Below are 24040 nucleotides of genomic sequence, written 5' to 3'. Positions count from 1 at the left end.
AGAGCATGAGCAGGGGGAGTGGGAGAAGGAGAAGCAGACTCCCCACCAAGCAGGGAGCGCCATGTGGGGCTCGATTCCAGGACCCTGGAACCATGACCCCAGCCGAAGGCAGACGCCCAACCAGCTGAGCCACCCAGGCGTCCCACCATCATCTCTTTCAACATCATCCTAACTGGTCTCCCTGCTTCTATACCTGCTCCCTGAAATCTATTCTCAACTCAGCAGCCAGAGGAATTCCTACTACAGCTACAGTCAGAACATGACCCTCTTCTGCTCAAAACCTTCAGCGGTGCCATCTTGCCCATCGTAAAAGCTGGTCTTCATTGTCCTTAGGAGCCACTTGTGCGGCCACTCTTCCTTCATTGACTTTATCTTCTACTCCAGGTCTCTCAAGTCAAAGAAAAAGGCTGGACCCTTTACTAGTTCTCTAACCACACCCAACACTCCTGCTCAGGGCCTTAGCACCTGCTGTCATCTCTGCCTGGACACTTTCCCCCAGATACTGAAGAGCTCATTACTCCTGTCACCTGCTTCAAGTTGGTGGCAGACGTCACCTTTTCAATGGAATCTTCCCTGACGACTCTATTTAAATAGAAACACTCCTTCTGTCTTTTCTATCCTTCCCTGCTTTCTTTCCATAGTACTTAATACTTTTTATTACATGAATTACTGTACACGTATTATTTATACGACACTCATTGGTATACTACATATTTCACTGCATGCATTATACTATGTATGACGTATATACGACATCTTCTTCGTCCCTTATCCCCTGTTGACACAAGGCAGGAACTTTGCTTCGTTCACTGCTGTATCCGCAAAGCCCTGCACCGTGCCCGGCACCCAGCAGGCGCTCCGTCAATAATCCGCAGGAAGAACAAATCAATAGCGAACGAATGAGCACAGGAACGGGCCGGCGCCTCTCGGCTTCCCGTGCTGCTTTAACCCCTTGACGTCCCAGGTGAGGATGGGGAGCTCGGGCGCAACGCGCCTGCGCAACTCCACCCACCGCGCGCGGGTTCGAGTCCCGGCCGCGGTAGGGCGCGGCGGGGAGCACTCCTTTGCGAGGTTCGGCACCGGCGGAGGGTTACACGCGGAGGGGCGGGGCCTGGCAGGGGCGGGGCCTGGCAGGGGCGGGGCCGGCCGGGGATCCCGCAGACGCGCCCGCGCCGAGCTCAGTCGTGCTGCCTGCCACCCGTCGGTGCCGCTCACCCGCCGCCCCGGGACCCTGCCGCTCCGCCTGCCGCCCCCCGCCCGGTCCCACCCCCGGTCCCGGTCCCAGCACAGCCGACGCCGCCCCCCGCCGCAGCCATGTCCAAGCAGCCGCGGTCCGGCCGGGAGGAGATCCTGGAGTGCCAGGTGATGTGGGAGCCTGACAGCAAGAAGAACACGCAGATGGACCGTTTCCGGGCGGCTGTGGGCGCCGCCTGCGGCCTGGCGCTGGGTGAGTGCGGGCACGCGGCCCGGGGGCTCCGCGGCCACCACCGCTCCCCCCGCCCACCGGGCCGTGGCCTCCAGAAGTCTGGCTCCCCCTCGGGGTCCGAAGGGCCCCCTGGCAGAGGGACCCCCTCCTGGGGACCGGGGCGCCCCCTTCTCCGGGGCGTTGCTGTCAGGGCCCCTCCTGGTTGTTGGAATAATCCCCTGATTCTCAGTTTCCCTGTTCCGGGGCTTGGAGGAGCCCCTGGCAGTGGAGGCCCCCTCTCCAGGGGGTGGGGCACCTTCTGACGGTGGGGTTTTGCCCCCTTGTCTGTGCAGGACTCCTCCTGACTGTAGCATCTATGTCCCCGGCAGGGGTCTTCACCCGCCCCCACTCGCCCCCACCCCTCCCGGGCCTTGGAACCTCTGGGGACTGAGATCCCTTGCTAGTCTTCCTACTTGTGAGGTGAGGGGCCCCTGGGGTCTTGCACTCTGGCCTGGGAGGGGGGGCTTCCTCCCAGACATAGGGTCTTTCTGACTTGTAGCTCTTCTCCTATGTTTGTGGGGGGTCCCTTGCCAGCCAGTAGCCCCTTGTGTTGTCCCCTCCTAGGCCCCTCATCTTGAGCTTACTAAAGGGCTGCCATGGAATTCAGGCACCTAGGAGAAAGACGGTCAGGTAGAGCCTTTGGGATTGGGGCGAGACTCCTTCCCCTCCTGTTTACGCTCGCAGCCTGCTGCAGAACCTAGCCACGGGCCCTCCCTCCAGCCACCACCCTGGCTCTCAGAAACAGCCTGGCCTGGCTGCATGTGGGCTGGGCAGACGAGGCCCTTTTTCTGGGTGAGAAGCACCTGCACGTGCTTCCCTCCGGCTCTGGCTGGCTTGTCCGACTTCCTACAGGACATTCCCCACCTTCAGCGGTTTTTAGCTCCTCGCAGCCACTTTCCTCCCCTTCGTGGCCCTCGGCTGGCTTCTGGGACTCCTGTGTTCCTGTCGGTGGCATCACCGTTCTCAGTAATCCTCACAGAAGTGGAGACTGGGTCGTCTGCCCTGCATAGGGGAGTCCTCAGCAGCACTGCCTTCCTTCTTAATCCCCCCTTTTTGTGGGGGGCCCTTGTTCCCTCTACCCCGAACACTGGCTGGTTTCCTGCTTCCTACTTTTCCTTCCTCCTCCCTTCTGTACACCCTGCTTGCTTCGCCGGAGCACAGGTCTGACTTTGTCACTCCTTGGCTCAGAGGCTCACAATGGCCCCTTGTTGACCGTGAAATCGCACAGTGCCACCTGGCAGCTTCCAAGCCCTCCACCGTAGGATGGGTGTCATAGCTTCCACTGAGCCCCTTCCCTTGGCAAACCCAGCTCTCTCGCTCTCCCTCCCTCCTGCTCACTAGACAGGGAGCACCTTGGAGACAGATGTGGCTTATTACTCGGGGGCCTTCCAGGTAGTAGTGGGTAAATAATGTGTGTCTGGTTGGGGGAGAACAGACCTGATTCCTTCTCCCCCAAGAAGAGCCAGGAGTGGAACATTCGTCTGTGTTACCGCCCCTCGATTCTGTCTCTTTCCCCTGCTGGCAGTAGTATAATATTCTTCTCCTGTGCTTAACTAGCCGTGGCACTTTAGGAAGTGATGGCACATGAGTTGTGAGGTGGGTGAGACACATCTGACTTGACTACCTGGATTTCGAACTGGCTCCACCACTTCTTTGTGATCAGGAGGAAGTCACCAGATCTTCCCTGAGTCTCACTTTCCCTGGCTGTAAAATGGGCATGATGAGAGGACCTGTGTCAATGGGTGGTATGAGGGTGACAGGAGGCCCTCAGGCCCAGCGGTCACCTGCACCTGGCTGGTCCGTGGGTCGCTGTGTAAACACTACTGAGCACTCCCAGTCGGCCTGCTCGGGGCGGTGGGCTGGGGGTCCAGGCCCAGACTGGACCTGAAGACTTGGCTCAGGTGGCTCACACACTGGGAGACTGCATAGGGAAAGCAAGATTTCCAACTTGTTTTGAAAACCCAAAGGTCTGTGATGCTGGGTCTGTGTCACCATGTGGTGGCAATAAGCTAGACTGAGCAGGGTTCTCCTCTTGGTCTGGGGGAGCTTTAGAGCTTGATGTTTGTCTCTCTCTCTCTTTTTTTAAAGATTTTATTTATTTATTTGACAGAGACACAGCGAGAGACGGAACACAAGCAGGGGGAGTGGGAGAGGGAGAAGCAAGCTCCCCGCTGAGCAGGGAGCCCGATGCGGGGCTCGATCCCAGGACCCTGGGATTATGACCTGAGCCGAAGGTAGACGCTTAGTGACTGAGCCCTCAGGCGCTCCTTGGTGTTTGTGTTTTACTCTTCCACTCCTGATGGTTGAGCCAGCCTGCTGCTTCCAGAGGCCCAGCCCTGGCGGTTTTGGGCTTTAAGAGCCAACTCACATGCTGCCTTGTTTTTGATCATTGTCTTTGAATGTTTTCTCCTTTCATCTGCTCTCCAAATGCATGTAATTTGGACTTTCATTCTGCCTCGTCTTTCCATTAATTTGTGAGTATTCTAGTCGCTTCAAGACTGCACACTTGAACTTGTACTCCCCCCCACCCCCCGGGGTCTTGTGTGTAGTTGGTATGCAGTCTTGAGCAATGCTGTCGCTCGCATGTACAGAGAGAGAGCAAAGTACGCACCTTCACGGGTCGCTTCAGTTGTGCTCTGGTTCCGAGGTTGGACGGCTGGGGGCCATCCTCCCGCCTGGCCACCTGGCCATGAGCCCAAAACCCCAGACCGAGGTTGGCGTGAGGTCTCTATCCCCGCCGTTCAGGAGCTGCCCGATCTGGGTGGGCTTACTTATTCTCTTTCCCGCACCCAGGGCCATTGCTTGGTTTATTGTCACTGCTTCTAGCGGAGCTACCTGAGGGCTCCCTGCAAGCCCACGTAGACCTGGGGGCCCTCAGGATGCGGACCCCTTATGGAGCAGCCCACAGCTGCAGCCCAGCATATGTGCCTGTGGTGTGAGGCCTCTTTTGCAAGACCCCAGGGCGCATGCTACACGCACCAGCCCCCCCCCCCCTTGATTAGGGGAGGGACACCCCCTTCAAAGCACCTGCTGGTTTGGTGGCCTGTGCCACGTGTTTTCCGGTGTACCACAAGCTACAACTCAGTTCAGTGTTGGAGCAGCTGGGACATCGTTTGCCCACAGATAGAAGGCTTGCTCCCTGTTCTCAAATAGCTCAAGTGTAGCTGGAGGAGAAAGCTCGTGCAGGCTAGCAGTGCGACGAGTGAGTCAGGGCCGAGCGCCAGCGCACGGCAGCCTGCTGTCGCCTCCCGGGCGCTCCAGGGCGTGTTGGCTCTGGCAGACAGGATCCTGAGCTGAGACTTGGAGGTGTAGGCTGGTCAAAAGTCTCGTAGGTGGAGAGGAAGAAGAGGGTGAAGGGAAAGCAAGACTTGCACATTCAGATGCCTATGGGGACCCAGAGGGTGATGGGCATAATACCAGTCAACTTAGTGGGTGCTTTTTCTGTTTTTAAAGATTTTATTTATTTATTTGAGAGAGAGAGTGAGAGAGAGAGCGAGCACATGAGGGGGGGGAGGGTCAGAGGGAGAAGCAGACTCCCCGCTGAGCAGGGAGCCCGATGCGGGACTCGATCCCGGGACTCCAGGATCATGACCTGAGCCGAAGGCAGTCGCCCAACCAACTGAGCCACCCAGGCGCCCCCTTAGTGGGTGCTTTACACACGCATCCGCCGACTCCATCCTCAGTAACCTGGCCAGGTAGGTGCTGCTTTCACCCCCTTTCCCCAGCTGGGAAAACGGAAGTTCAGTCCTGGTTGGGATGTCGCAGCTGTGAGTAGCCCATCTGTAGTCTGTTTCTGGAATCATTAGTCTGTGCCGCGGTATGTGGCCTTGGGCATGTGGGTGAGGGTGGGGCGCGGCTGTCACCCAGCTCTGTAGTTGCTTGTCACTACGTGGTGGGACGGTGCCTTAGTGATCTGGGAGAGCAAGGCGGGGGCTGCGCTGTTGGGAGCTGGCCTCAGAAGTCGCCCTTGGTCATTTCCATACTATCCTGTTGGTGACACGGATGAGTCCTGCTCAGTGTGGGGAGGGGACAGCACAGGGAGGTGAGGGCGGAGGTGAGAAACAGGAGCCGGTCACAGCTGTTCTCTTGTCTCAGGAGAAGGCAGTGACACTGAATTTCATTTGAAACCTGACTTTAGTACGTTGACAGCTAGTTCCAGTTCTTCACGAGCAGCGTGCAGCCTGAACCACACAGGCCTGTGGCGGATCATCCGGGCTTTGGGATGCTGCCTGTGAGTGGGGGCCAGGAGTGTGTGAGCAGGAGCCGGAAGGGCGTGTCTGAAGAGGGGTCCCCGATGACTTGGCTGGGTCGTCAGCGGTGGAGAAGTCTCTGCACCGAGTCCTTCCGTTTCTCTGCTGTCCTCTACGGTCCTTGTGATGTTGGGTTGCTGTCGAGACCACTCAGTCCCCAGATTGGCAGGCGGGTGGCATCTTCCTCCCTCGCGGATGCTGCTGGTGACTCACTCTTGATGGGCTTTTGTAGTCTTCAGTGGAGGTGTGGGTGTGAAGCCTCTGGTCCATCTCTTGTGTGAGCCTGAAGGAATTTTTGGTGCCGGAACTATTTGCCCTTTGCAAGGATCAAGGTGACCAAAAACAAACAAAAGACTGGGAGAGAATGGAGCTGTGGGCCTGTTTGCCTAGTGCGGGCAGGGTGGAGGCTCCCTCTCCCGCCCCCCCTTCTGGACCCGGAGTCCTGCTCATTAACACTTCCATGTACTTGCACAGCCCGTCCTGTCTGCTAGCCCGCTGTGGGTCGTGCTTCTGCAGGATGTGACCAGCAGTGGCTGCAGTGGCTGTCACGCCAGGTACTTTCTCTCTGCCAAGCACTGTTCTTAGTGCTTCATGTGTTCTGACTGTTTCAGTCCTGACAGTGACCCTGTGACAAGTACCATTCTCTTCCTTTCATGGAGGAGAAACTGAGGTCCAGAGATGATTGATTACTCATCTGAGCTCACATGGAAATTGGCGGGATCTGAACCCGGATTGTGGCACTCTGGAGGCTTTGTCTTTAAGCAACATGCTCTACTGCTCCTCGGGGTCACTGTTGTTATTCCCATCTTGCAGTTGACAATGCCGAGGCTCAGAGGGTGGAGCAGCTTGCCCACCATCATTGTGTAGTAAGTGGCAGAGCCGAGATTCTAATGCGGGTCGTCCAGCCCAACCCTGGAGCGCAGTGTTACCTCTCCTCGGTCATGGGGGCATCCATGGCCTCCTCCAGTCAATTTCCAGGTGACACACAGGGAAACTGAGTCCCCAAGACTGGCCTACCTGAGGTCCCCAAGCGTGGTCTCTAGAGTCAGGGTTGGCCCCAGCCTTCCAGATGCCCGGTCCCTGGCGTTTTTCCCTGCATGTTTGGTGGACCTGCTCTCTGGCCCCTGGCGTGAGTAGGTGGGTGGGGCCGGAGGGCCGTTCTCCTGGGGCTTGGAGGAGGTGGCCTGAAGCCCCCGTTCCCTGATCACTGTACGACTTCTGTCCTGCCTCTCCGCATTTCATCCAGGTGACCCTTCTCCATCCCTGCTGCAGACCCACTCACTCCAGCACTCTTTAACTGGGCTCTTGGCTTCCTCCCAGTGTCCTGACCCTGCCCTTGCTGCCAGGGCCAGCCCCTCTCCTGCAGCATGCTCCTGCTCTCAGAGATCTCTCCTTTCCTCTGTGTACTCCCTCCCTGGCCCCCAGGGCTGGGAACAGGGAGGACCATTAAGTCTTTAGCTGACTGATGGCAGCGAGAGAATTCAGCCCAGCCATCATATTAGGCCATTTTTTTCTGTTCCTGACACCTGCTGGTCATCTTCCTCTTGTTACCACATCCTTGGAGCACCAGCATATGAATGGAGAGCCTACCGAAAATATGTGGCAATTAAAAAGGCCCAGTGAGGGGCAGCGACTTTCCCTAGGATTGGAACCAGGTGGGAAGAAGAGCGAGTTTTCATTTGTGTGAAAGCCGGAGAGAGGGATGTATTTACTCATACATAAAATCTGGAAGGACACACAAATCTCTTTAACTGGTTACTTCTAGGTAAGAAAAGTTAGATGATTGTGGGGCAAGATGGAGAGACTTCCTGAATGACCTTCTGCACTTCTGTTACCTTGAATCATATGGCTTATTCAAAAATCAAAATAAATACCTGTTCCTTTCTCCCCCAAACATTGTTACTGGCACAAGAAGTCATCAATAAGCTCCTAGTTTTGCACTTCTGTGTTTTCAAATCTATTGGATATGGCTTTCCTGTTTGTATGGTATAATAATAGCAAGCTTAATGGAGTTCTGATTTGGTCCAAGGTCCTGTTCTAGCATCTGTCTCATGCATGTGCTTATGCTCATTTAAATGCTCCCAATAGCCCTGCCAAGGGGGGGTGCTATTAACCATCTCCATTTCACAGATGGGGAAACCGAGACACAGTTTGCTCAAGTAACCTCCACAAGGTCGCACAGCTAATAACCGGCCAGGCCAGGATTTGCAGCCAGGCCTTCTGGCTCCAGAGTCCATGTTCTTAGGCACGCTGGTTATGATATGGAACCACTGCCCGGCAGTGGTGGGTTTGCTCTGGGGGGTAAGAATTGGGATACCCCACCTCCCCCAGACCATTTCTTGTCAGACACCTTCAAACCGCTCAGACATAACTGTTAATTCCTTACGTGTGTCCCCGTCTTCTTATTGGACTGCCAAGACTTTCTAAGATTGGTTTGAGCCATGTGCCATTTTATTTTGTTTTTAGAAAATTATGATGACTTATACCACTGGTCAGTTGAATCCTATCCAGACTTCTGGGCGGAGTTCTGGAAATTCAGTGGAATTGTCTTCTCACGCACGTATGATGAGGTAAGTAGGGATTTTACTTATGCATTACCTTTTTATGGTTATGTTCCAAAATAAAGTGTTTGTTTTTGGGAATACTGAATCATATTTTCTTTTGACGCCTCGCATCAGTGGGAAAAAGTCATTGTTCTAGAGAGTTGGCAGAAAATTGTGTTGAGGTCACAGACTCCATGGAGACCAGGCAACCTCTGGACTCTGTGATGTGTGGACCTCAGGCCCTGTCCTGGGAACTTGGGCGATCCTACATGCAGGGCATCATCGTTTTATTTTTATTTTATCTTAAAAAAAATTTAATTGTGGTAAAAGACACATAACACAATTTACCATCTTTTTTTTTTTTTCCACAATTTACCATCTTAACCATTTTAAAGTGTCCAGTTCCATGGTGTTATTAAATACATTCACATTATTGTTCTTTTTTAAATTGTCAGTAGTTTTATTATTTTTTAAACCTGGAGTTCAGGGAACGTTCTGACGCCTCATGCTGTCCGTCAATCTGGGGAAAGTGGGTCCTGTTACCCAAAGTATAACTTAATTGTGTTTTCGTGTGACTGGGGGGTGAACTGTTCTGAGAGGCTCACCTGTATATGCACTTGGGGAAGGATGTCGAGGTTCCAGCCCATGGAGGAAGGAGGCTAGGGGCCCGGCTCTGGCTCTGGGGGGTTGCGGTGGGAGGGGCGGGTGGGTCCTGGAGCTCCGTCTCCCAGATTTCAGTGTGTGTGGTCAGAGCCTGCGGCATTGGGCAGGTGCCCACCTGTCTTACTTACTTTCTGGCCCCTGCACCTCTCATAGAGTAGGTGCTTCATACAGGTCTGCTGAAAGAGTTCATTTGTGGGGATGCTGTTTTCCCTTGGCATTCATTTCCCTTTTTTTTTTTTAAAAAACAAAACCTCATGGGGGAATAATTAGCCATGAAACCGTATCTATTAAAAGTGCCCAACGTGATGATCTGATATACAGACACACTGTGGGATTAACACACCCATTGCCTCACTTTCCCTGTGGTGAGAATGCTGAAGATCTCTTCCCAGCAACTTGCACATGTGAAATCCTGTCTGATGAACTGATCTCTCTTCAGTTCCAAGCCTGGAGGCCAGTCCAGTGCTCAGTCTATGAAACGATCTAATGAGGCTTTGGGCCAGTGAGTTAGTGGGCTTCCCGGGAAGCAGAGTCACTTGTATTTATTCCTGGTGTAGATCTCATCTGGGTGCGTGTCTTGGTTTGCTGTCGTTCTCGGTAGGTTGTGGACACATCGAAAGGAATCGCAGATGTCCCCGAGTGGTTCAAAGGCAGTCGTCTAAACTACGCGGAAAACCTCCTGCGGCACAAAGAAAATGACCGAGTTGCCCTATACGCTGCAAGTGAGTCCTCATGGCCCCAGTGGATTTCCCTCTCTCCGCATCCTGTGCCACGCACACGAAGGGCCACGTGGCTGGAGAGGCTCCAAACATCCAGATTGCCGTGTGTGTTTTCAAACAATGTTCTGGCACTTTTTTTATTGTGGTAAAAAGTGGGTAACATTAAATGTACCGTCTGGACCATTTTTAAGCATACAGTTCCGTAGTGTTAGGTGCCTTCCCGTTGCTGTGCATCAGCTCTGCAGAACGGTTCCATCCTCCCCCTGTTTCGGCATGGTGTCCTCAGAGTCCATCCGTGTAGTCGTGTGTGATAGGATTTCCTACCTTTTTGAGGCTGTATGTATTTCCTTGTTTGGATACCCCACATCTTGTGTGTCTATTGATCTGTCACGGGGCACCTGGGTCACGTTCACCTCCTGGCTGTTGTGAATAGGCTATGACAAACATGGGTGTGCACATAGCTCCTTGAGGTCCAGCTTTGGATCCTTTTGGGTAGATACCCAGAGGTGGATCGAATGGCGACTCTATGTTTAATTTCCCGAGGAACCTCCTCCATACTGTTTTTCTGTAACGGCTGCCCTTGGCACCTTTCCGACATCGTTAAGACCTCTGTTGACTTTTTCTTCTTGCTGAGAAAGGGAGGGGACATTCATGTGATCATGTTTTATGGGAGAAATTGAGACACCAAATATGAAGTAACCAGCTCAGAGTCACCGGGACAGTTAGTGAGGGAACTACAGCTAGAATCTCTGCCTGTTGACTTCTCTTTAAAAAAAAAAAAGTTTAAAGAATTTTCTAATTTATGTACTAAGCAGGTTCCAGAAGAGTTGCCATAAAATATTTGAAATAAACGGGGAGTTTTCTTAGTAAGGAGACACTGTGGTTGGCCTCCTAATTAATTAGGTTTTTGGTAAGCCTGAAGTTTTGTAAAAAAGTAACATTGGATTTATATTGTATTGGTTAAGGTTTGAGGTGTTTCACGGTGGATTTTCCAGGTGACTATGTTTTTCTCCTTTGAGTGATAAAGCTTTACTTACTCATTTTAGACACAGCATGTGCTACTTGGGTTGTGAGGAAATAGGGCATCCGCAGAGGAGACTGAACTTCACTGGACCTTTGGTGTTCATGACTCACGGCTTCCAGTTTTGGGATGGTGACAGAATCTAATGCTGTCGAGCTGTCCACGTGTGTGGGATGGTCTGCTCCCTCCTTTGCAAAGGGAGCTCAGGTAGCTGTGCCCCCTGCCGTCACCTGCCCAATTCTTGTCTCTTGCCACCTGCTCTCAGTCCTTGCAACCCCTGTCTACGTTACAAGTTACTATTTGTTGTCAGAAGTGGTGTTACAAGTCAGATAATTATGCTTGTCCAGGTAGTGCCTGAAGTAGGGGTAGCTGACCTTGGGTGAGCCCCTTAACCTCTCTGGGTCTGTTTCTACCTCTGTCTAATGGAGAGAAGGAGAGTACCTATTCAGGAATATTGTAGAGCTTAAATGAGTGAATGTGTATACATGTGTATACAGCAGTTTCCGCCACAGGGGAAACGTGCATAGCTCTCAGTTGAGGTTATACCTCTGAAATCCCTGTGTGGCTTTTAAATCCTGGCTGTCCAGTTCCTACCGTGGCTTCCTAGAGCACATCTTCCAGGGATGGGGCCCAGGCTCATGTATATTTTTAAAGCCCACGGTTGCTTCTGATGCATATTGTTGGTTAAGAACCACAGAGTCTTGCCTTTATGTAGTCTTTGGGCTGTTCGGCATTATTCTCCCTTCCTTGGTTCTTAGCCCGGATGCAGTTTGGGCTGAGCACGTAAATAAGTAGCCTTGGGAATGGGGACACTACATGAGTCCTGCATCTCTCCCTTGCTTTTCAAGGAGGTATTTGCATGTCCATCCGTCCATTCACTCGTTCTCAGATCTGTCTCAAATGTCTCTTCAGTGCAAAGTGTTGGGAACATGGTGTTGACCAGGACGGCTGACATTGGCGTGGGGGGGAACGATAAGAAAACCATGCGGATGGTCCCCAGCTTAGGACTGTTTGACTTCACAATGGTTTAGCGCATTCAGTAGAAACTGTACTTGGAATTTTGAATCTAGACCTTGTCGCCCGGGCTCACGATCCGCGGTCCCATCCTGTCTGTGATGCTGGGCAGCGGCCGCCGCTCCCCGTCAGCCACACGATCACGAGGGTCACAGACGCCACCTGCATCGTCTGTCACTGTCAGTGCCATAGTCAGGTGATTTTGTCCAGCAGGAGGCTCACGTCGGTGCTCTGAGCACGTTGAAGGTGGGCCGGGCTACGCTGTGGTGGCCGCTAGGTGAGGTCTGTGAAATGCAGGCACACTCTGAGCTGGAGCCGGTGGGCTAAGCTTTAGCTTTGTAAAATGAATGGAGGAGCACATTTGCCTGGGGTTCCTTACACCCTTGAAGTCTAATAGGAGTTGGTTTACAGGGTTTCAGTAGTGAGCCGCGTGTGTGACACGGGCATGCCTGCTACGTGACCCTGGTCACAATAGCCCCCGGCAGGGAACCGGCTGGAGGTGCTTGGCGGCCACAGCCTCCGGGAGGCAGAGAGCGGCGGAAGCTGGGAGAGCGGGCCTCCTTCAAGGGGGATTTCAGCCACGAGAGTCATCCATGCCCTTGCGCGGCGCGTGTCAGTGGTTCTTCGCATCTTCACAGGGTTGTCAAGGACCACCTCTGTCTAGTTCCTGCTGTCTCTGCCACCTCAAAGGGACACCCCTCCTCAGACCCGGCACCCATCGGTGTCTGTCGTCTCCTCGCGTTTGCCCGTGCTGGACGTTTCCTAGAGATGGAATCCCGTGTGGCTCTTGGTGTCTGGCCTCTTGCTTGGCCTCATGCTTTCAAGGCCCCTCCGCGCTGTGGCAACTGTCAGTGCTTCCTTCCTTTTATGTCCCAGTCACGTTCGGGTGTGTGGATCCAGCACGTTCTCTCTGCCCGCGAGAGGCCCTTCAAGGGCTGTCCTGCCCCAGGCACTGGGGTCCCTTGGTGAGCTCTGCTCAGCGCCTTTATGACCGGAGGGGTGGGAACGCTGGGCCTGTCTTTGATCGTTTTTCCTGCTCCCGTCAGAGGTCTCTGCACTTTTACCTCAGGCACCGCACCAGGTCCCAGTTTCTCCCTCGGGAAAGTGGGAAAGGTCAGATGTGAATCTTCTGACAAAACGAAACAAACCTGAAAATCGGTGATGCTAGTGGGAAAACAGACCAGTCTTGGGGGTGGCCGTGCGCTCACGCTCTCACGCTCCCCCTCACGTGTATATTGGCTGCACCCAGACCCTCTTTTCCTAAGTCCAGCTGTGTCCTGAGCGTGGGTGAGGGAGGTAAGGTGGTCATTCCGGGTGCGTGGTGGCTGTTTCACACTTGTCCCTGCGCGCTCTCCCTGCCCAGCCCTGCCGTTCCTTCCCTTTAAGTAGGAGAACCCCTTCTTCTAATGAGCTCCCCTTTTATTTGCAGTGGAAATAAGTGCCCTCAAGCCAGGGATCAAATTTAGTTTACAAATAAGGTACCTTCTTCTTCTTCTTTTTTAATTTAATTAATTTATTTGACAGAGTGGGAGCGAGAGAGAGCACACAAGCAGGGGGAGCGGCAGGTGGAGGGAGAAGCAGGGACCTGATGTGGGGCTCGATCCCAGGACCCTGGGATCATGACTTGAGCGGAAGGCAGACGCTTAACCGACTGAGCCACCCAGGCATCCCACAAATAGGGTACCTTCTTAGCAGGGTCCTAGATCGGCTGGTTATTGGCTTGGGGACTTGAAAGTCACTCACTGTGTTTTGCTTTCTGCATGTTTTCCTGATTCGTTCCCACTCTCCCAGCTGAGTGCAGGTACTTGTGGAGTTCTGCTTTGTGCTCGCTTAGGCATTCTTGGCCGACCCCATCCCTCCTCCATATGATCCCTGGGGAGGCCACAAGGTGCCGCCAAAGGAAGGCGTTCACTGGTGCCTTCATGCTCCAGCGAGCAGAGCAGAAGCAGTATGCATTAGCCCATCAGTGTGGAAGTTCCAAGAACAGCTGCCTGCACAGCACATTCTGTCTTTGACCAGTGGTTTCAGGTTACTGGGTATTTTTACAGGATAGGAAATCACGTGGGGGAGTGGAAATATGGGAGAAGTAATTACGAGGCTACTCAGTAAGGAGAGAAAAGAACCAGGGGTAGGCATACATAACCTTAAGGAAATGGGAAAAGCCAGATTTATACCAAAGAGAAATCAGGATGTTTGGAGAAGTGATGCTTCATGTTATAGAATCAAACAGCACTTAGTCAGGAATAAAATATTTGCATCAAAGACAACAGTCAGAGGAGTAATGTCTTTCCAGTAGAAAGTACATTCAAATAATTTTCCCACACCCATGCAACATTGAGTCTTGGTTGTATTCATTTTCTTTCTTTCTTTCTTTTTTTAAGATTTTATTTATTTTAGAGAGAGAGAGAGCATGCAAGCAGGGGGAGGGGGAAAGGGAGAGGGAGAGGCTTAAAATAGTAAACTCTTAGTGTCTCACAGTTTCTGTGGGTTGCATGTTCAGAAATGGCTTAGCAGGGTGGTTCTGGCTTGGGAGCCCTTCATGAAGTTGCAATGAGGACGTCGGCAGGGGCTGCATCATCTGAAGGATTGACCGAGGCGGGCAGTTCCACATCCAAGATGGTACACTCCCATGGAGTCCTCAGTTTCTCACCACGTGGCAGCTAGATCCCCGAGTGAGCTAGGTGGAAGCTGCCGTGTCTTCTAGGACCAAGCATCAGAAGTCACTGGTCTCCAGTGTCATGTTGGTTACCTGGCTCGGGCCCCATCAATGTGTGCAGACTCACCTGAGAACATGAGCACCAAGGACGGGGATCAGTGGGGTCGTTGTGGTGGCCAGCTAGCACACCGTCCTGTTCCGTTATTGCCGTCTGGTAGGTGGAAATTCGTGTCTCGCTGTTGTCACTTATGTTTCTTCGATAGCAAGGCAGATCATTCTAATGTCTTAGGCTGACTTCCACATACACGCCCTTCCCTAGGAAGCTGAGGAAACCCACATCTGGGTGATATTCTGGGCACCCGTTTCCAACCTGCGTTTAAGCCGTATGAGTTTTCCTCCTTGTCTGTGACTGAGAACCTTTCTTTTAGGGTTGTCTCTACCGCCTGTCCCTTTTCTCTTCCCAGGGGAAGGCAAAGAGGAAATTGTGAAGGTGACGTTTGAAGAGTTGCGGCAACAAGTAGCTTTGTTTGCAGCAGCAATGAGGAAAATGGGCGTGAAACAAGGAGACCGGGTGGTCGGTAAGTGTTTTTGGTTCTTGTTGTGGCCTGCGGGGGAGGAGACTGAGGCAGAGTGACTGGCTTGGAAGGTTGAGGACACTTTTGGACAAGATGGCAGATTACATGCAGCCTCATAGGACTTAAGCGATCCTTGCTTGGTGGAGGCTAGATGCACAAGGAAGGTCATGGCGCAGGGAGAGGGCAGGGGAGTCCTGGCAGTAGGGACAGCCTATGGAAAGGCCCTGAGGCTCATGGGCGCAGGGCACCTGCAGGGGTGACAGGAGTGTGGTGGGCTGGGTGTGCAGGGCAGGCGGTGGGGTTGGCAGGGACTGTCCTTCTGGAAGGGTTGGAATCCTCAGACCTGAAAGGGAGGCCTGGCTCCTTCTCCCTCCCCGAGTCCCCGCCTTCCTTTGTTCTCTCCTAATCGGGTGGTGAGTCATGATTTCCCACCTAGAGCAATTCAGGTTCTTTCTTATAGTTTTCTTTTCACTTTGACTTTTGGAGAAGGTTTAAAGGCCTGTGTGTGGACCTGGTCTCCACCGCAAGGCACTGTAGTGAATTGAGATGTGGGTGGGTGTGTCCCCAGGGGCCAGCAGCGGGCGATAAGAAGACTTATCGTCCCTGCAGGCCGGGTGGTGTGCAGGCCGGGTGGTTGGGGTGCTAGCCCGCCTCCCCCGCCCCCATGGTGGTGGGGCTGGGGCCACGGGGCAGGGGTGGCGGTGGGAGAAGCCGCTGCTGGGCCTCTCCCTGGGGAGCTCACAGCAAGTGGGTGTTCAGCGTGTGTTTGCAAAGAGGGTGGCCTTATCGTGTGTAAACCGAGGAAAGGGCTGTACCCATGTCTCCGCTGATGGCAGCTGGGCACGGAGTCCCTGCTTGCATGTTAGTTGACTAGCACCAGATAGTAGGCACGCACCAAGTTGCCTCCTCTCTTACTCAATGGGGCCCGCCCGTGGTTGCTCGCTGCCGGGAGGTTCCTGCGAGCCCACGGAAAACCCACCACCACTCTCTCCCCACATCCTGCTTTTGTTCTGTTGTTGTCCTTAGAGACCGCCTGAAATCTTGGGATCATTTGTGTGCATGCCTGCGTCTGTCTGTCTGTCCTCCCATACTAGAGGACCGGGCTTGGTCTTCTGTTCACTGCCGTGTCTCTGTCCCCAGGGAGGCGGGCGCACGGCGGGTGTATGATGAACACGGAGCGAGCGAATGTGGGTGTGGGGCCCATGGTCACAGCAGGCATTGCGTGGTCGAAGCCTCAATATCTGGGGTTCTTCTTCCAATTTAGTCTACCCTTTCGAGGTCTAGAAAAGGATTTCAGAAGATCCTTTTTCCAATTTTCTCTTAAAAAAAAAAATCTCTCTTTGAAGCAAACATTTTCTGAGAGAAGGAGAAATGGAGAACCGGGTGTGTCGGGGAAGATGGCTGAGAGGCCTCTGGGGACACCCGACTCTGCAGTCAGGCTGGTCCCCGGTGACCCGCCCCCTCGTGAGTGTCGCAGCGTGGACACCAACTTGACCTGTCCATAGTTCCAGGCCCCCGGGGGCTGTGTTTCCCTAAGAGGGCGGGAGGGAGTGACTCCCTGGGAGAAGCTTAAGGGGCTCCTGAGACTGGGTTGGGGCTGCTCGTGGGGGACTTACTTGTCTGTGACATGCTCATCTCTTGGCCCTCTGTCGGTCTCCACCGAGTTTGGGTGTGCAGCCTCCCGGGGGTGGGCCCCGTCCTGCCCTGGGGACCTCACGGTTTACACAGTAAGCTCAGTAGGCCCGCGTGGGCCTGCCTGTGGCAGATGCTGGGCGCAGCCCTGCCCTCGGGGATGCTCCTGGCCCAGCAGGGAGATACAGCGAAGCCAAGGGAGCGGGAGTCCTGAGTGCTGTGGTCACGTAGGCCCCTGAGAGCGGAGGGGAGGGAAGCAAGGGGGGAGCCGTGCTCAGGGCCCTGGGTGCTGCGACTGCAGGGCTTCTGTGGTCACTGGGGGGTTGTGATGGGGGGGGGCACTGGGCCATGGCCCCTCTGCTCTCTGCTGACTTGTGCCTGCTCCTTTCCTCTGGAACATTTAGGTTGATCTGTTTAATGGACCACAGTCTCTCTGGCCACAAAGAGTCTCTGCTTCTGTTGTCATAAAAGCCCAGCCTCTTGCCGGATGGAGGGTCTATGCTTCTTCTCCCCTTACAGTCTCGTGACTGTCCTGCTCATCGTCTTCATTCCCCTATTGCCTCTCCTTCCTTCCCCATCTATCCACCTGTCTGTCCGTCTTTCCTTCCATCCATCCATCCATCCATCCGTCCAGCTGCCAGCCAGCCAGCTCACTAATATGAAGGCCTTGATATGCAGGGCATGGTAAAAGGCACTTGGTTAAGCAAAGAACAAGACAGGCAAATCCCTGCCCTCACGTGAGAACCAGATATAAAAATGCCAGTTACGACTATTAGATGTAGGTGATTATTAAGGTTAATTTGGTGAGGGAAAAATAGAGTGTGCTTTGTGGGGACCAGCCAGGGAACCCGAGTTTATCGGGTGACCTCGGAGAAGGTGTCTCTGAGAAAGTCTCATTTGCATTAAGAGCTGAGTGATGACTTTGCAGAGTCAGGAAGGCTCGTGTGCATAAAAGAATGGTTAGGCAGAGCAGACAGCCTGTGCAAAGGCCCCGGGGCAGGAGGAGCTTAGAACGACTGGAGAACTGAAAGAAGGTTGTGACTGAGCCCAGAGTGGGAGGCGGGGTGGAGGGCGAGGAGGCTGGGCCGGATCCTGCAAGGGCCGTGGGGATCACTCTGGTTAGGTTGGGTTGGAGGGGGTGACATGGATAGCCTGGTGGTAAGTGGTAGGGCCTTGTGAGTGGGAGATGTCCAGGCACTGGGGTGAGGTGAGGCTGGCCGTGCTCCTTGGATCAGCCAGAGGCAGCCCTTGTCCCCACTCCTGCCCTGGCTCTCAGAAGTACCTTTTGGAGGTCCGCCGCGTCCAACATACCCTGAACCCAAGCCTTTCTCCTGGTGCCCAATTACAGGTTATTTACCCAACGGTGTGCATGCCGTGGAGGCCATGCTGGCTGCAGCGAGCATCGGTGCCATCTGGAGCTCCACGTCCCCAGACTTCGGTGTGAATGTGAGTTGGGGTCCCCACTGAGTGCCCTGGGGGTGCGGCCACTGCGGCAGAAACCTTCCCGTGTGATTTCCGCAGGCGAGGGCTCTGTCCACCTGACATCTTGGGTAGGGGCGCGGGTGGCTGTGCCGCAGGACTGGCGGGGCTGGAAGGCGACAGTGTCACCGTGGCCTCCCATCTCATGGCCGGTGACATGAGAATGATGGGAGAGAAGGAGCCAGAAGGAGCGGAGTCTTGTTTTTCAATCTAAAAACAAACGAGTCTTCCTTCTTTCTTATGTTACTAATGTCCCGTCCGTGTGTACGGACTGCATTAGTGTGTGTTCTGTGTGACAGATGGCTCTTGGAGATCTAGCTGGAGGGGTCTGGTCATTTGTCCGTGTATCCATGACCACGGAAGGTTTCCTGTACCAAACCCAGTCGTCTGGGTTTGCTCACAGAGGTTCCCCCGAGGCCTGCCTGCCATTTTTGATCTCTTACTTGGGATCTGTGTTCTCTGTGGGGGAGGAGGGCGGGCCTCTTTCTTTCTCTGAGCCCTGCAGGGACCCAGGACCTGGGGTGCATCCAGCCGCTGGAGTGACCCGGGCAGGGGCAGGCAGCTCCTGCTCAACGCCACCGGGGAGGATGAAGCAGCAGAACAGGACCTCCCCGTGGCCCCAGGGACCTTCCCTGGCTGCAGAGCCTTGGGGACGAGGGGCTGTCAGGAGCCCTGAGGACAGACCCCAGTCAGAGGAGCCGGAGGCCATCCATGACCATCATCCACTCTTTCTGGCGTCGGGCTGCTCCGCTCTCGTCACAGCCCCTGCTCCGGGCACTGGACCACGTAGCTCAGTGGCTGAAGGTTGGCCTGGCCTGGCCTTGCCGGCGATGTGCCCCTGGGTCAGCTGTTTATCCTCTCGTGCGAAACAGGGGCCGTGGGGAGAGAGAGGGTCATGAAACAGGTACAGGAGGCTCGGGCCCGGGATTGGCACACCTCGGCTGCAGGTTCGGCCACTGGCAATGTTGGAGCTCAGCACTCTATGGTCGGCGCGTGTCTCGGCTGCAGCCTGGGTTTCTGGGTATGAGCTTGAAGCTCACGTCTGCCCTGGGGCTTGCTGTTCTGGTGAAGGTGGTCCAGGTACGTTGCATTTCCCCCACGCCGTGCGAAGGAGGAACAGACACGCTTCTCCGGCCCAGGGGCCTGGAGAAGTAAGTGAGCGGCTGAGGCTGGGGTGAGGACCCAGCTCTGCTGAGTTCAGGGAGGGGTGGCCGCCCCAGGCTGGAACTCTCCATGTGGGCTCTCCAGTGCCCCAGGCTGTCCGCGAGCCTGTGTGAGCTGCTTGGGGCTAGTGGCATCCTCACGGGAGGGTCCCAGAAGGCCGGGGCCGGTCCCTGGGCACTGTTCCCTCGGATCCCGCCCTTGAGCTGGGTTGCTCAGAAGCAGGGCTGGGAAGGCAGTGCGGCATGGTGGTTCCTGCCCGGGTTTGGGTCTGGCTTTGCTGCTTCTGGCCATGTCCTCAGTGCACACTGGGGAGCTGGTGAGGACTGCAGAATTATTGTTAGTGTGGGGTCGGGGGCAGCACTGGACGCACCCACCCAGGTCGGTACGTGTTAGCTGTTATCCAGGAGTTGGGTGTTGTTGAGTGACATCGGGGATTTTGAGCCCGTCTGGAAGATGTCGGGAAAGCTGTGTGTGGCCCAGGGGGTCAGGCGCGGCCTTCTGGGGCTGGAGCGAAGCCCCTGCCTGAAGACCTCCCTGAGAGCAGAGCTCCTGATGGTCCCAGTGGCGCGTTGTGCCTCTGGGTGCACGGGGGGTGGGGGGGGGGACACAGGCAAACGTCCAGCCACCTCCTGGCTGTTCTCTCCACGGTCTTCTCTCCCGGATCATCATCCTGTCCAGGCCGCTCTGCTGGTGCCGGTGTGCGCTAGATGGCAGCCTGGCTCCGCTCTCTCCGCAGCCTGCCACACGCCCGGGTCTGGGGAAGGCCGGAGTCTCGGGGGAGAGCGCTCCCTGCGGTCAGAAAACGACAGGCCAGCCGCCTTCCCACTCAGGTGCTTCCCTCCGCCCCGAGTTCCGGGAAGCTTTCTGGGAAGCTGTCACCTGCATCCTGCCTCCGGTGGGCGCAGCTGGGCGTGTGTGCGATCCAAGCTGCCGTGCGCCCCTCCTTCCACCTCTCCCGCATGTCTTCATTCTCAGCTTGGAGCCCGACACAGTTGGGCGTGGGGGTGTCGCCAGGCGGGGAGAGTGCTCTGTTTCCTGGGTCTCCAACCTTCCAGCCTCCCCCAGACCTCCAGGTCCTGCATTTTTTTGGCATTTTGGTTTTTTTTGTTTGTTTGTTTCATTGTTTTCATTTGAGTCCAGTGGCTTCTCCGCAGATGTGCGGGGGGTCCAGCCCCTGACATCCACGCATCCAAGCACCGCGCCTGCACCCTCACGGCGTTTTCAGGTCACCGTGCGCGCAGAACGGGGCAGCTGTCCCTGCCCGGCTGGCTGTCCACGGGACGCCACGCCTGGCTGGTGGCGAAGCGCTGCAGCAGGCCGCACGCGCCCTCCCAGGTGTGCTGCGTCACTGCCGAATGAAGGCAGCTGCGGTGCGGGCGGCTCTCCTGGACCGGCTCAGAGCTTCACCTGTGCTTCCCCAGCCAGGTCGGCGTCCACCTGGGGCCTCCGAGTCTGTCCACAGCCCGGCCCAGACCTCTGATTCGGAAGCACTGGGGTCTTTGCCGCGTGCGGGCCGGGTCCTTTCATCCGAAGTTTGTTGCCACCTTGCGTGGGGAGAGCAGGAGAGGCGCTAGGTGTCACCACATCTCAGCTCCCTTCCAGGGCTCCCCCAGGCCTGCTCTGTGCAGCCCCTCCCCGGTCTCAAGCCTTGCCCCTGGCGCCCTCTGCCTACGATACAGCCTCGTTCCCTGGGTTGTTCCAGCCTGAGCTTCCCTCTTCCTCCTCCTGCTTCGGTCTGCCCGGGATCCAGCCCTGTTCTCTGCTGCTGCCCTTTGGTTTCCTGGCCCACGGGCGAGTCTTCCCTAGTGGAGGCGGCCCCACGGTTAAGAGCCCCAGGCTGCAGGCCCAGCTGTGTCACTGGCTGGTTGGGAAGGCTGGGTGACTGACTTAAGCTGGCGCTGCCTCCTCAAGGACATCGAGCTGCCCCGGGGGTGTGCAGGCCAAATGTGTGAGCGCCCGTGGCAAGCCAGAGTGGTGTCTGGCACACAGCACTCCGTACGTGGTAAGGGATTTTTATTGGCAAAAAGTTTATTCCCAGATAAACCAGCAACTCTCAGCCCATCTTAGAATCCTGAGCTTTAAAAATACTATCTATTTTGCTATAAAATAGCAATGTTTGTACATCACCACAGTGCCTTTTATCCACCTAATGGCTTTCCTGGTGATCCTCAGGAATTTTCTGCGTAGCTTTTCCCCTTACGTGCACAGACGAGTCACCCGGGTCTTCCCTTTTCTGGTTCCCACCTCCCCACAGTGTTGAGGACTGGGATTTTCTTGGGAAATCATGGCTTCACTGCTTGTGCTCTTGGAGTAACCTGGCTGTTGGTCGTGAACCGCTGCACAAGGGAATGGAAGGGCCGTTCTGGGTGGTATCTTCCCAGGCACCGTGTTTGTGGATGAAGAAGGCTGTACCCTGGTCTGAACTTGGGGGAGACCTGGCCTTTCCCTGTCACCCCTGGGAGAACACTCAAGTTGTGGGGAGTGTGTCGTGAGGCTACACCTGTCAGTTCCCATCACTTCACGTCAGTTCCAGAAACAAGGGGTTACCTGCATGGGAGGCATGCCTTCTTGCGGAGAGAGAGGTGTGCTTGGCAGGATGGCGGGTTCCACGTGTGGTATAAACAGATATGTGGCTGTGGTGAGCCTGCCTTTTGTATTTATTTATTTATTAAAATGATTTATTTATTTTATTTTTAATTTTTTATTGTTATGTTAATCATATATTACATCATTAGTTTTTGATGTAGTGTTCCATGATTCATTGTTTGTGCATAACACCCAGTGCTCCATGCAGAATGTACCCTCTTTAATACCCATCACCAGGCCAACCCATCCCCCTACCCTCCTCCCCTCTAGAACCCTCAGTTTGTTTCTCAGAGTCCATCATCTCTCATGGTTTGTCTCCCCGTACGACTTACTCCCCTTCATTCTTCCCCTCCTGCTATCTTCTTCTTCTTTTTCTTTTTTCTTAACATATGTTGCATTATTTGTTTCACAAGTACAGATCTGTGATTCAACAGTCTTGCACAATTCACAGCGCTCACCGTAGCACATACCCTCCCCAATGTCTATCATCCAGCCACCCCATCCCTCCCACCCCCAACCACTCCAGCAACCCTCAGTTTGTTTCCTGAGATTAAGAACTCCTCATATCAGTGAGGTCATATGATACACGTCTTTCTCTGATTGACTTATTTCACTCAGCATAACACCCTCCAGTTCCATCCATGTCGTTGCAAATGGCAAGATCGCATTCCTTTTGATGGCTGCATAATATTCCATTGTGTGTATATACCACATCTTCTTTATCCATTCACCTGTCGATGGACATCTTGGCTCTTTCCACAGTTTGGCTATTGTGGACATTGCTGCTATAAACATCGGGGTGCACGTACCCCTTCGGGTCCCTACATTTGTATGTTTGTGGTAAATACCCAGTAGTGCAATTGCTGGGTTGTAGGGTAGCTCTATTTTCAACTGTTTGAGGAACCTCCATACTGTTTTCCAGAGGGGTTGCACCAGCTTGCCTTCCCACCGACAGTGTAGGGGGGTTCCCCTTTCTCCGCATCCCCACCAACATCTGTCATTTCCTGACTTATTAATTCTAGCCATTCTGACGGGTGTGAGGTGGTATCTCATGGAGGTTTTGATTTGGATTTCCCTGATGCCGAGCGATGTGGAGCACTTTTTCATGTGTCTGTTGGCCATTTGGATGTCTTCTTTGGAAAAATGTCTGTTCATGTCTTGTGCCCATTTCTTGATTGGATTATTTGTTCTTTGGGTGTTGAGTTTGATAAGTTCTTTATAGATTTTGGATACTAGCCCTTAATCTGATATGTCATTTGCAAATATTTTCTCCCATTCTGTCGGTTGTCTTTTGGTTTTGTGGACTGTTTCTTTTGCTGTGCAAAAGCTTTTTATCTTGATGAAATCCCAATAGTTCATTTTTGCCCTTGCTTCCCTTGCCTTTGGCGATGTTTCTAGGAAGAAGTTGCTGTGACTGAGGTCGAAGAGGTTGCTACCCGTGTTCTCCTTTAGGCTTTGGATGGACTCCTGTCTCACGTTTAGGTCTTTCAACCATTTGGAGTCTATTTTTGTGTGTGGTGTAAGGAAATGGTCCAGTTTCATTCTTCTGCATGTGGTTGTCCAATTTTCCCAACACCATTTGTTGAAGAGACTGTCTTTTTGCCACTGGACATTCTTTCCTGCTTTGTCAAAGATGAGTTGACCATAGAGTTGAGGGTCCATTTCTGGGCTCTCTATTCTGTTCCATGGATCGATGTGTCTGTTTTTGTGCCAGTACCATACTGTCTTGATGATGACAGCTTTGTAATAGAGCTGGAAGTCCGGAATTGTGATGCCGCCAGCTTTGCTTTTCTTTTTCAACATTCCTCTGGCTATTCGGGGTCTCTTCTGGTTCCATACAAATTTTAGGATTATTTGTTCCATTTCTTTGAAAAAGTGGATGGTATTTTGATGGGGATTGCATTGAATGTGTAGATTGCTCTAGGTAGCATTGACATCTTCACAATGTTTGTTCTTCCAGTCCATGAGCATGGAACGTTTTTCCATTTCTTTGTGTCTTCTTCCATTTCTTTCCTGAGTATTTTATAGTTTTCTGAGTACAGATCCTTTGCCCCTTTGGTTAAATTTATTCCTAGGTATCTTACGGTTTTGGGTGCAATTGTAAATGGGATCGACTCCTTGATTTGTCTCTCTTCTGTCTTGTTGTTGGTGTATAGGAATGCCACTGATTTCTGTGCATTGATTTTATATCCTGCCACTTTACTGAATTCCTGTATGAGTTCTAGCAGTTTTGGGGTGGAGTCTTTTGGGTTTTCCACATACAGTATCATATC

General features: G+C 53.8%; 1 protein-coding gene across 5 annotated transcripts in view; it reads left to right on the top strand.

Annotated features, from left to right (window-relative positions):
* Positions 1-1135: 1135 nt before the first annotated feature.
* Positions 1136-24040, top strand: part of AACS (acetoacetyl-CoA synthetase) — a 61836-nt gene continuing 38931 nt past the window's right edge. Inside the window, exons 1-5 of one of the 5 annotated variants that reach the window (XM_035723899.1) lie at positions 1136-1447; positions 8182-8285; positions 9523-9643; positions 14796-14909; positions 17887-17984. In XM_035723899.1, coding sequence (XP_035579792.1) covers positions 1315-1447; positions 8182-8285; positions 9523-9643; positions 14796-14909; positions 17887-17984 — 570 coding nt within the window. In that variant the 5' untranslated portion in view covers positions 1136-1314. The remainder of the gene's footprint in view (positions 1448-8181; positions 8286-9522; positions 9644-14795; positions 14910-17886; positions 17985-24040) is intronic. The other 4 variants (XM_035723897.1, XM_035723898.1, XM_035723900.1 and 1 more) reach the window with 4 other exon arrangements.

This window comes from Zalophus californianus, chromosome 14, assembly GCF_009762305.2.
Source record: "Zalophus californianus isolate mZalCal1 chromosome 14, mZalCal1.pri.v2, whole genome shotgun sequence".
NCBI classification, from domain to species: Eukaryota; Metazoa; Chordata; class Mammalia; order Carnivora; family Otariidae; genus Zalophus; species Zalophus californianus.
The sequence above is the reverse complement of the archived record's forward strand: the minus strand, read 5'-3'. Positions and strand labels throughout refer to the sequence as shown.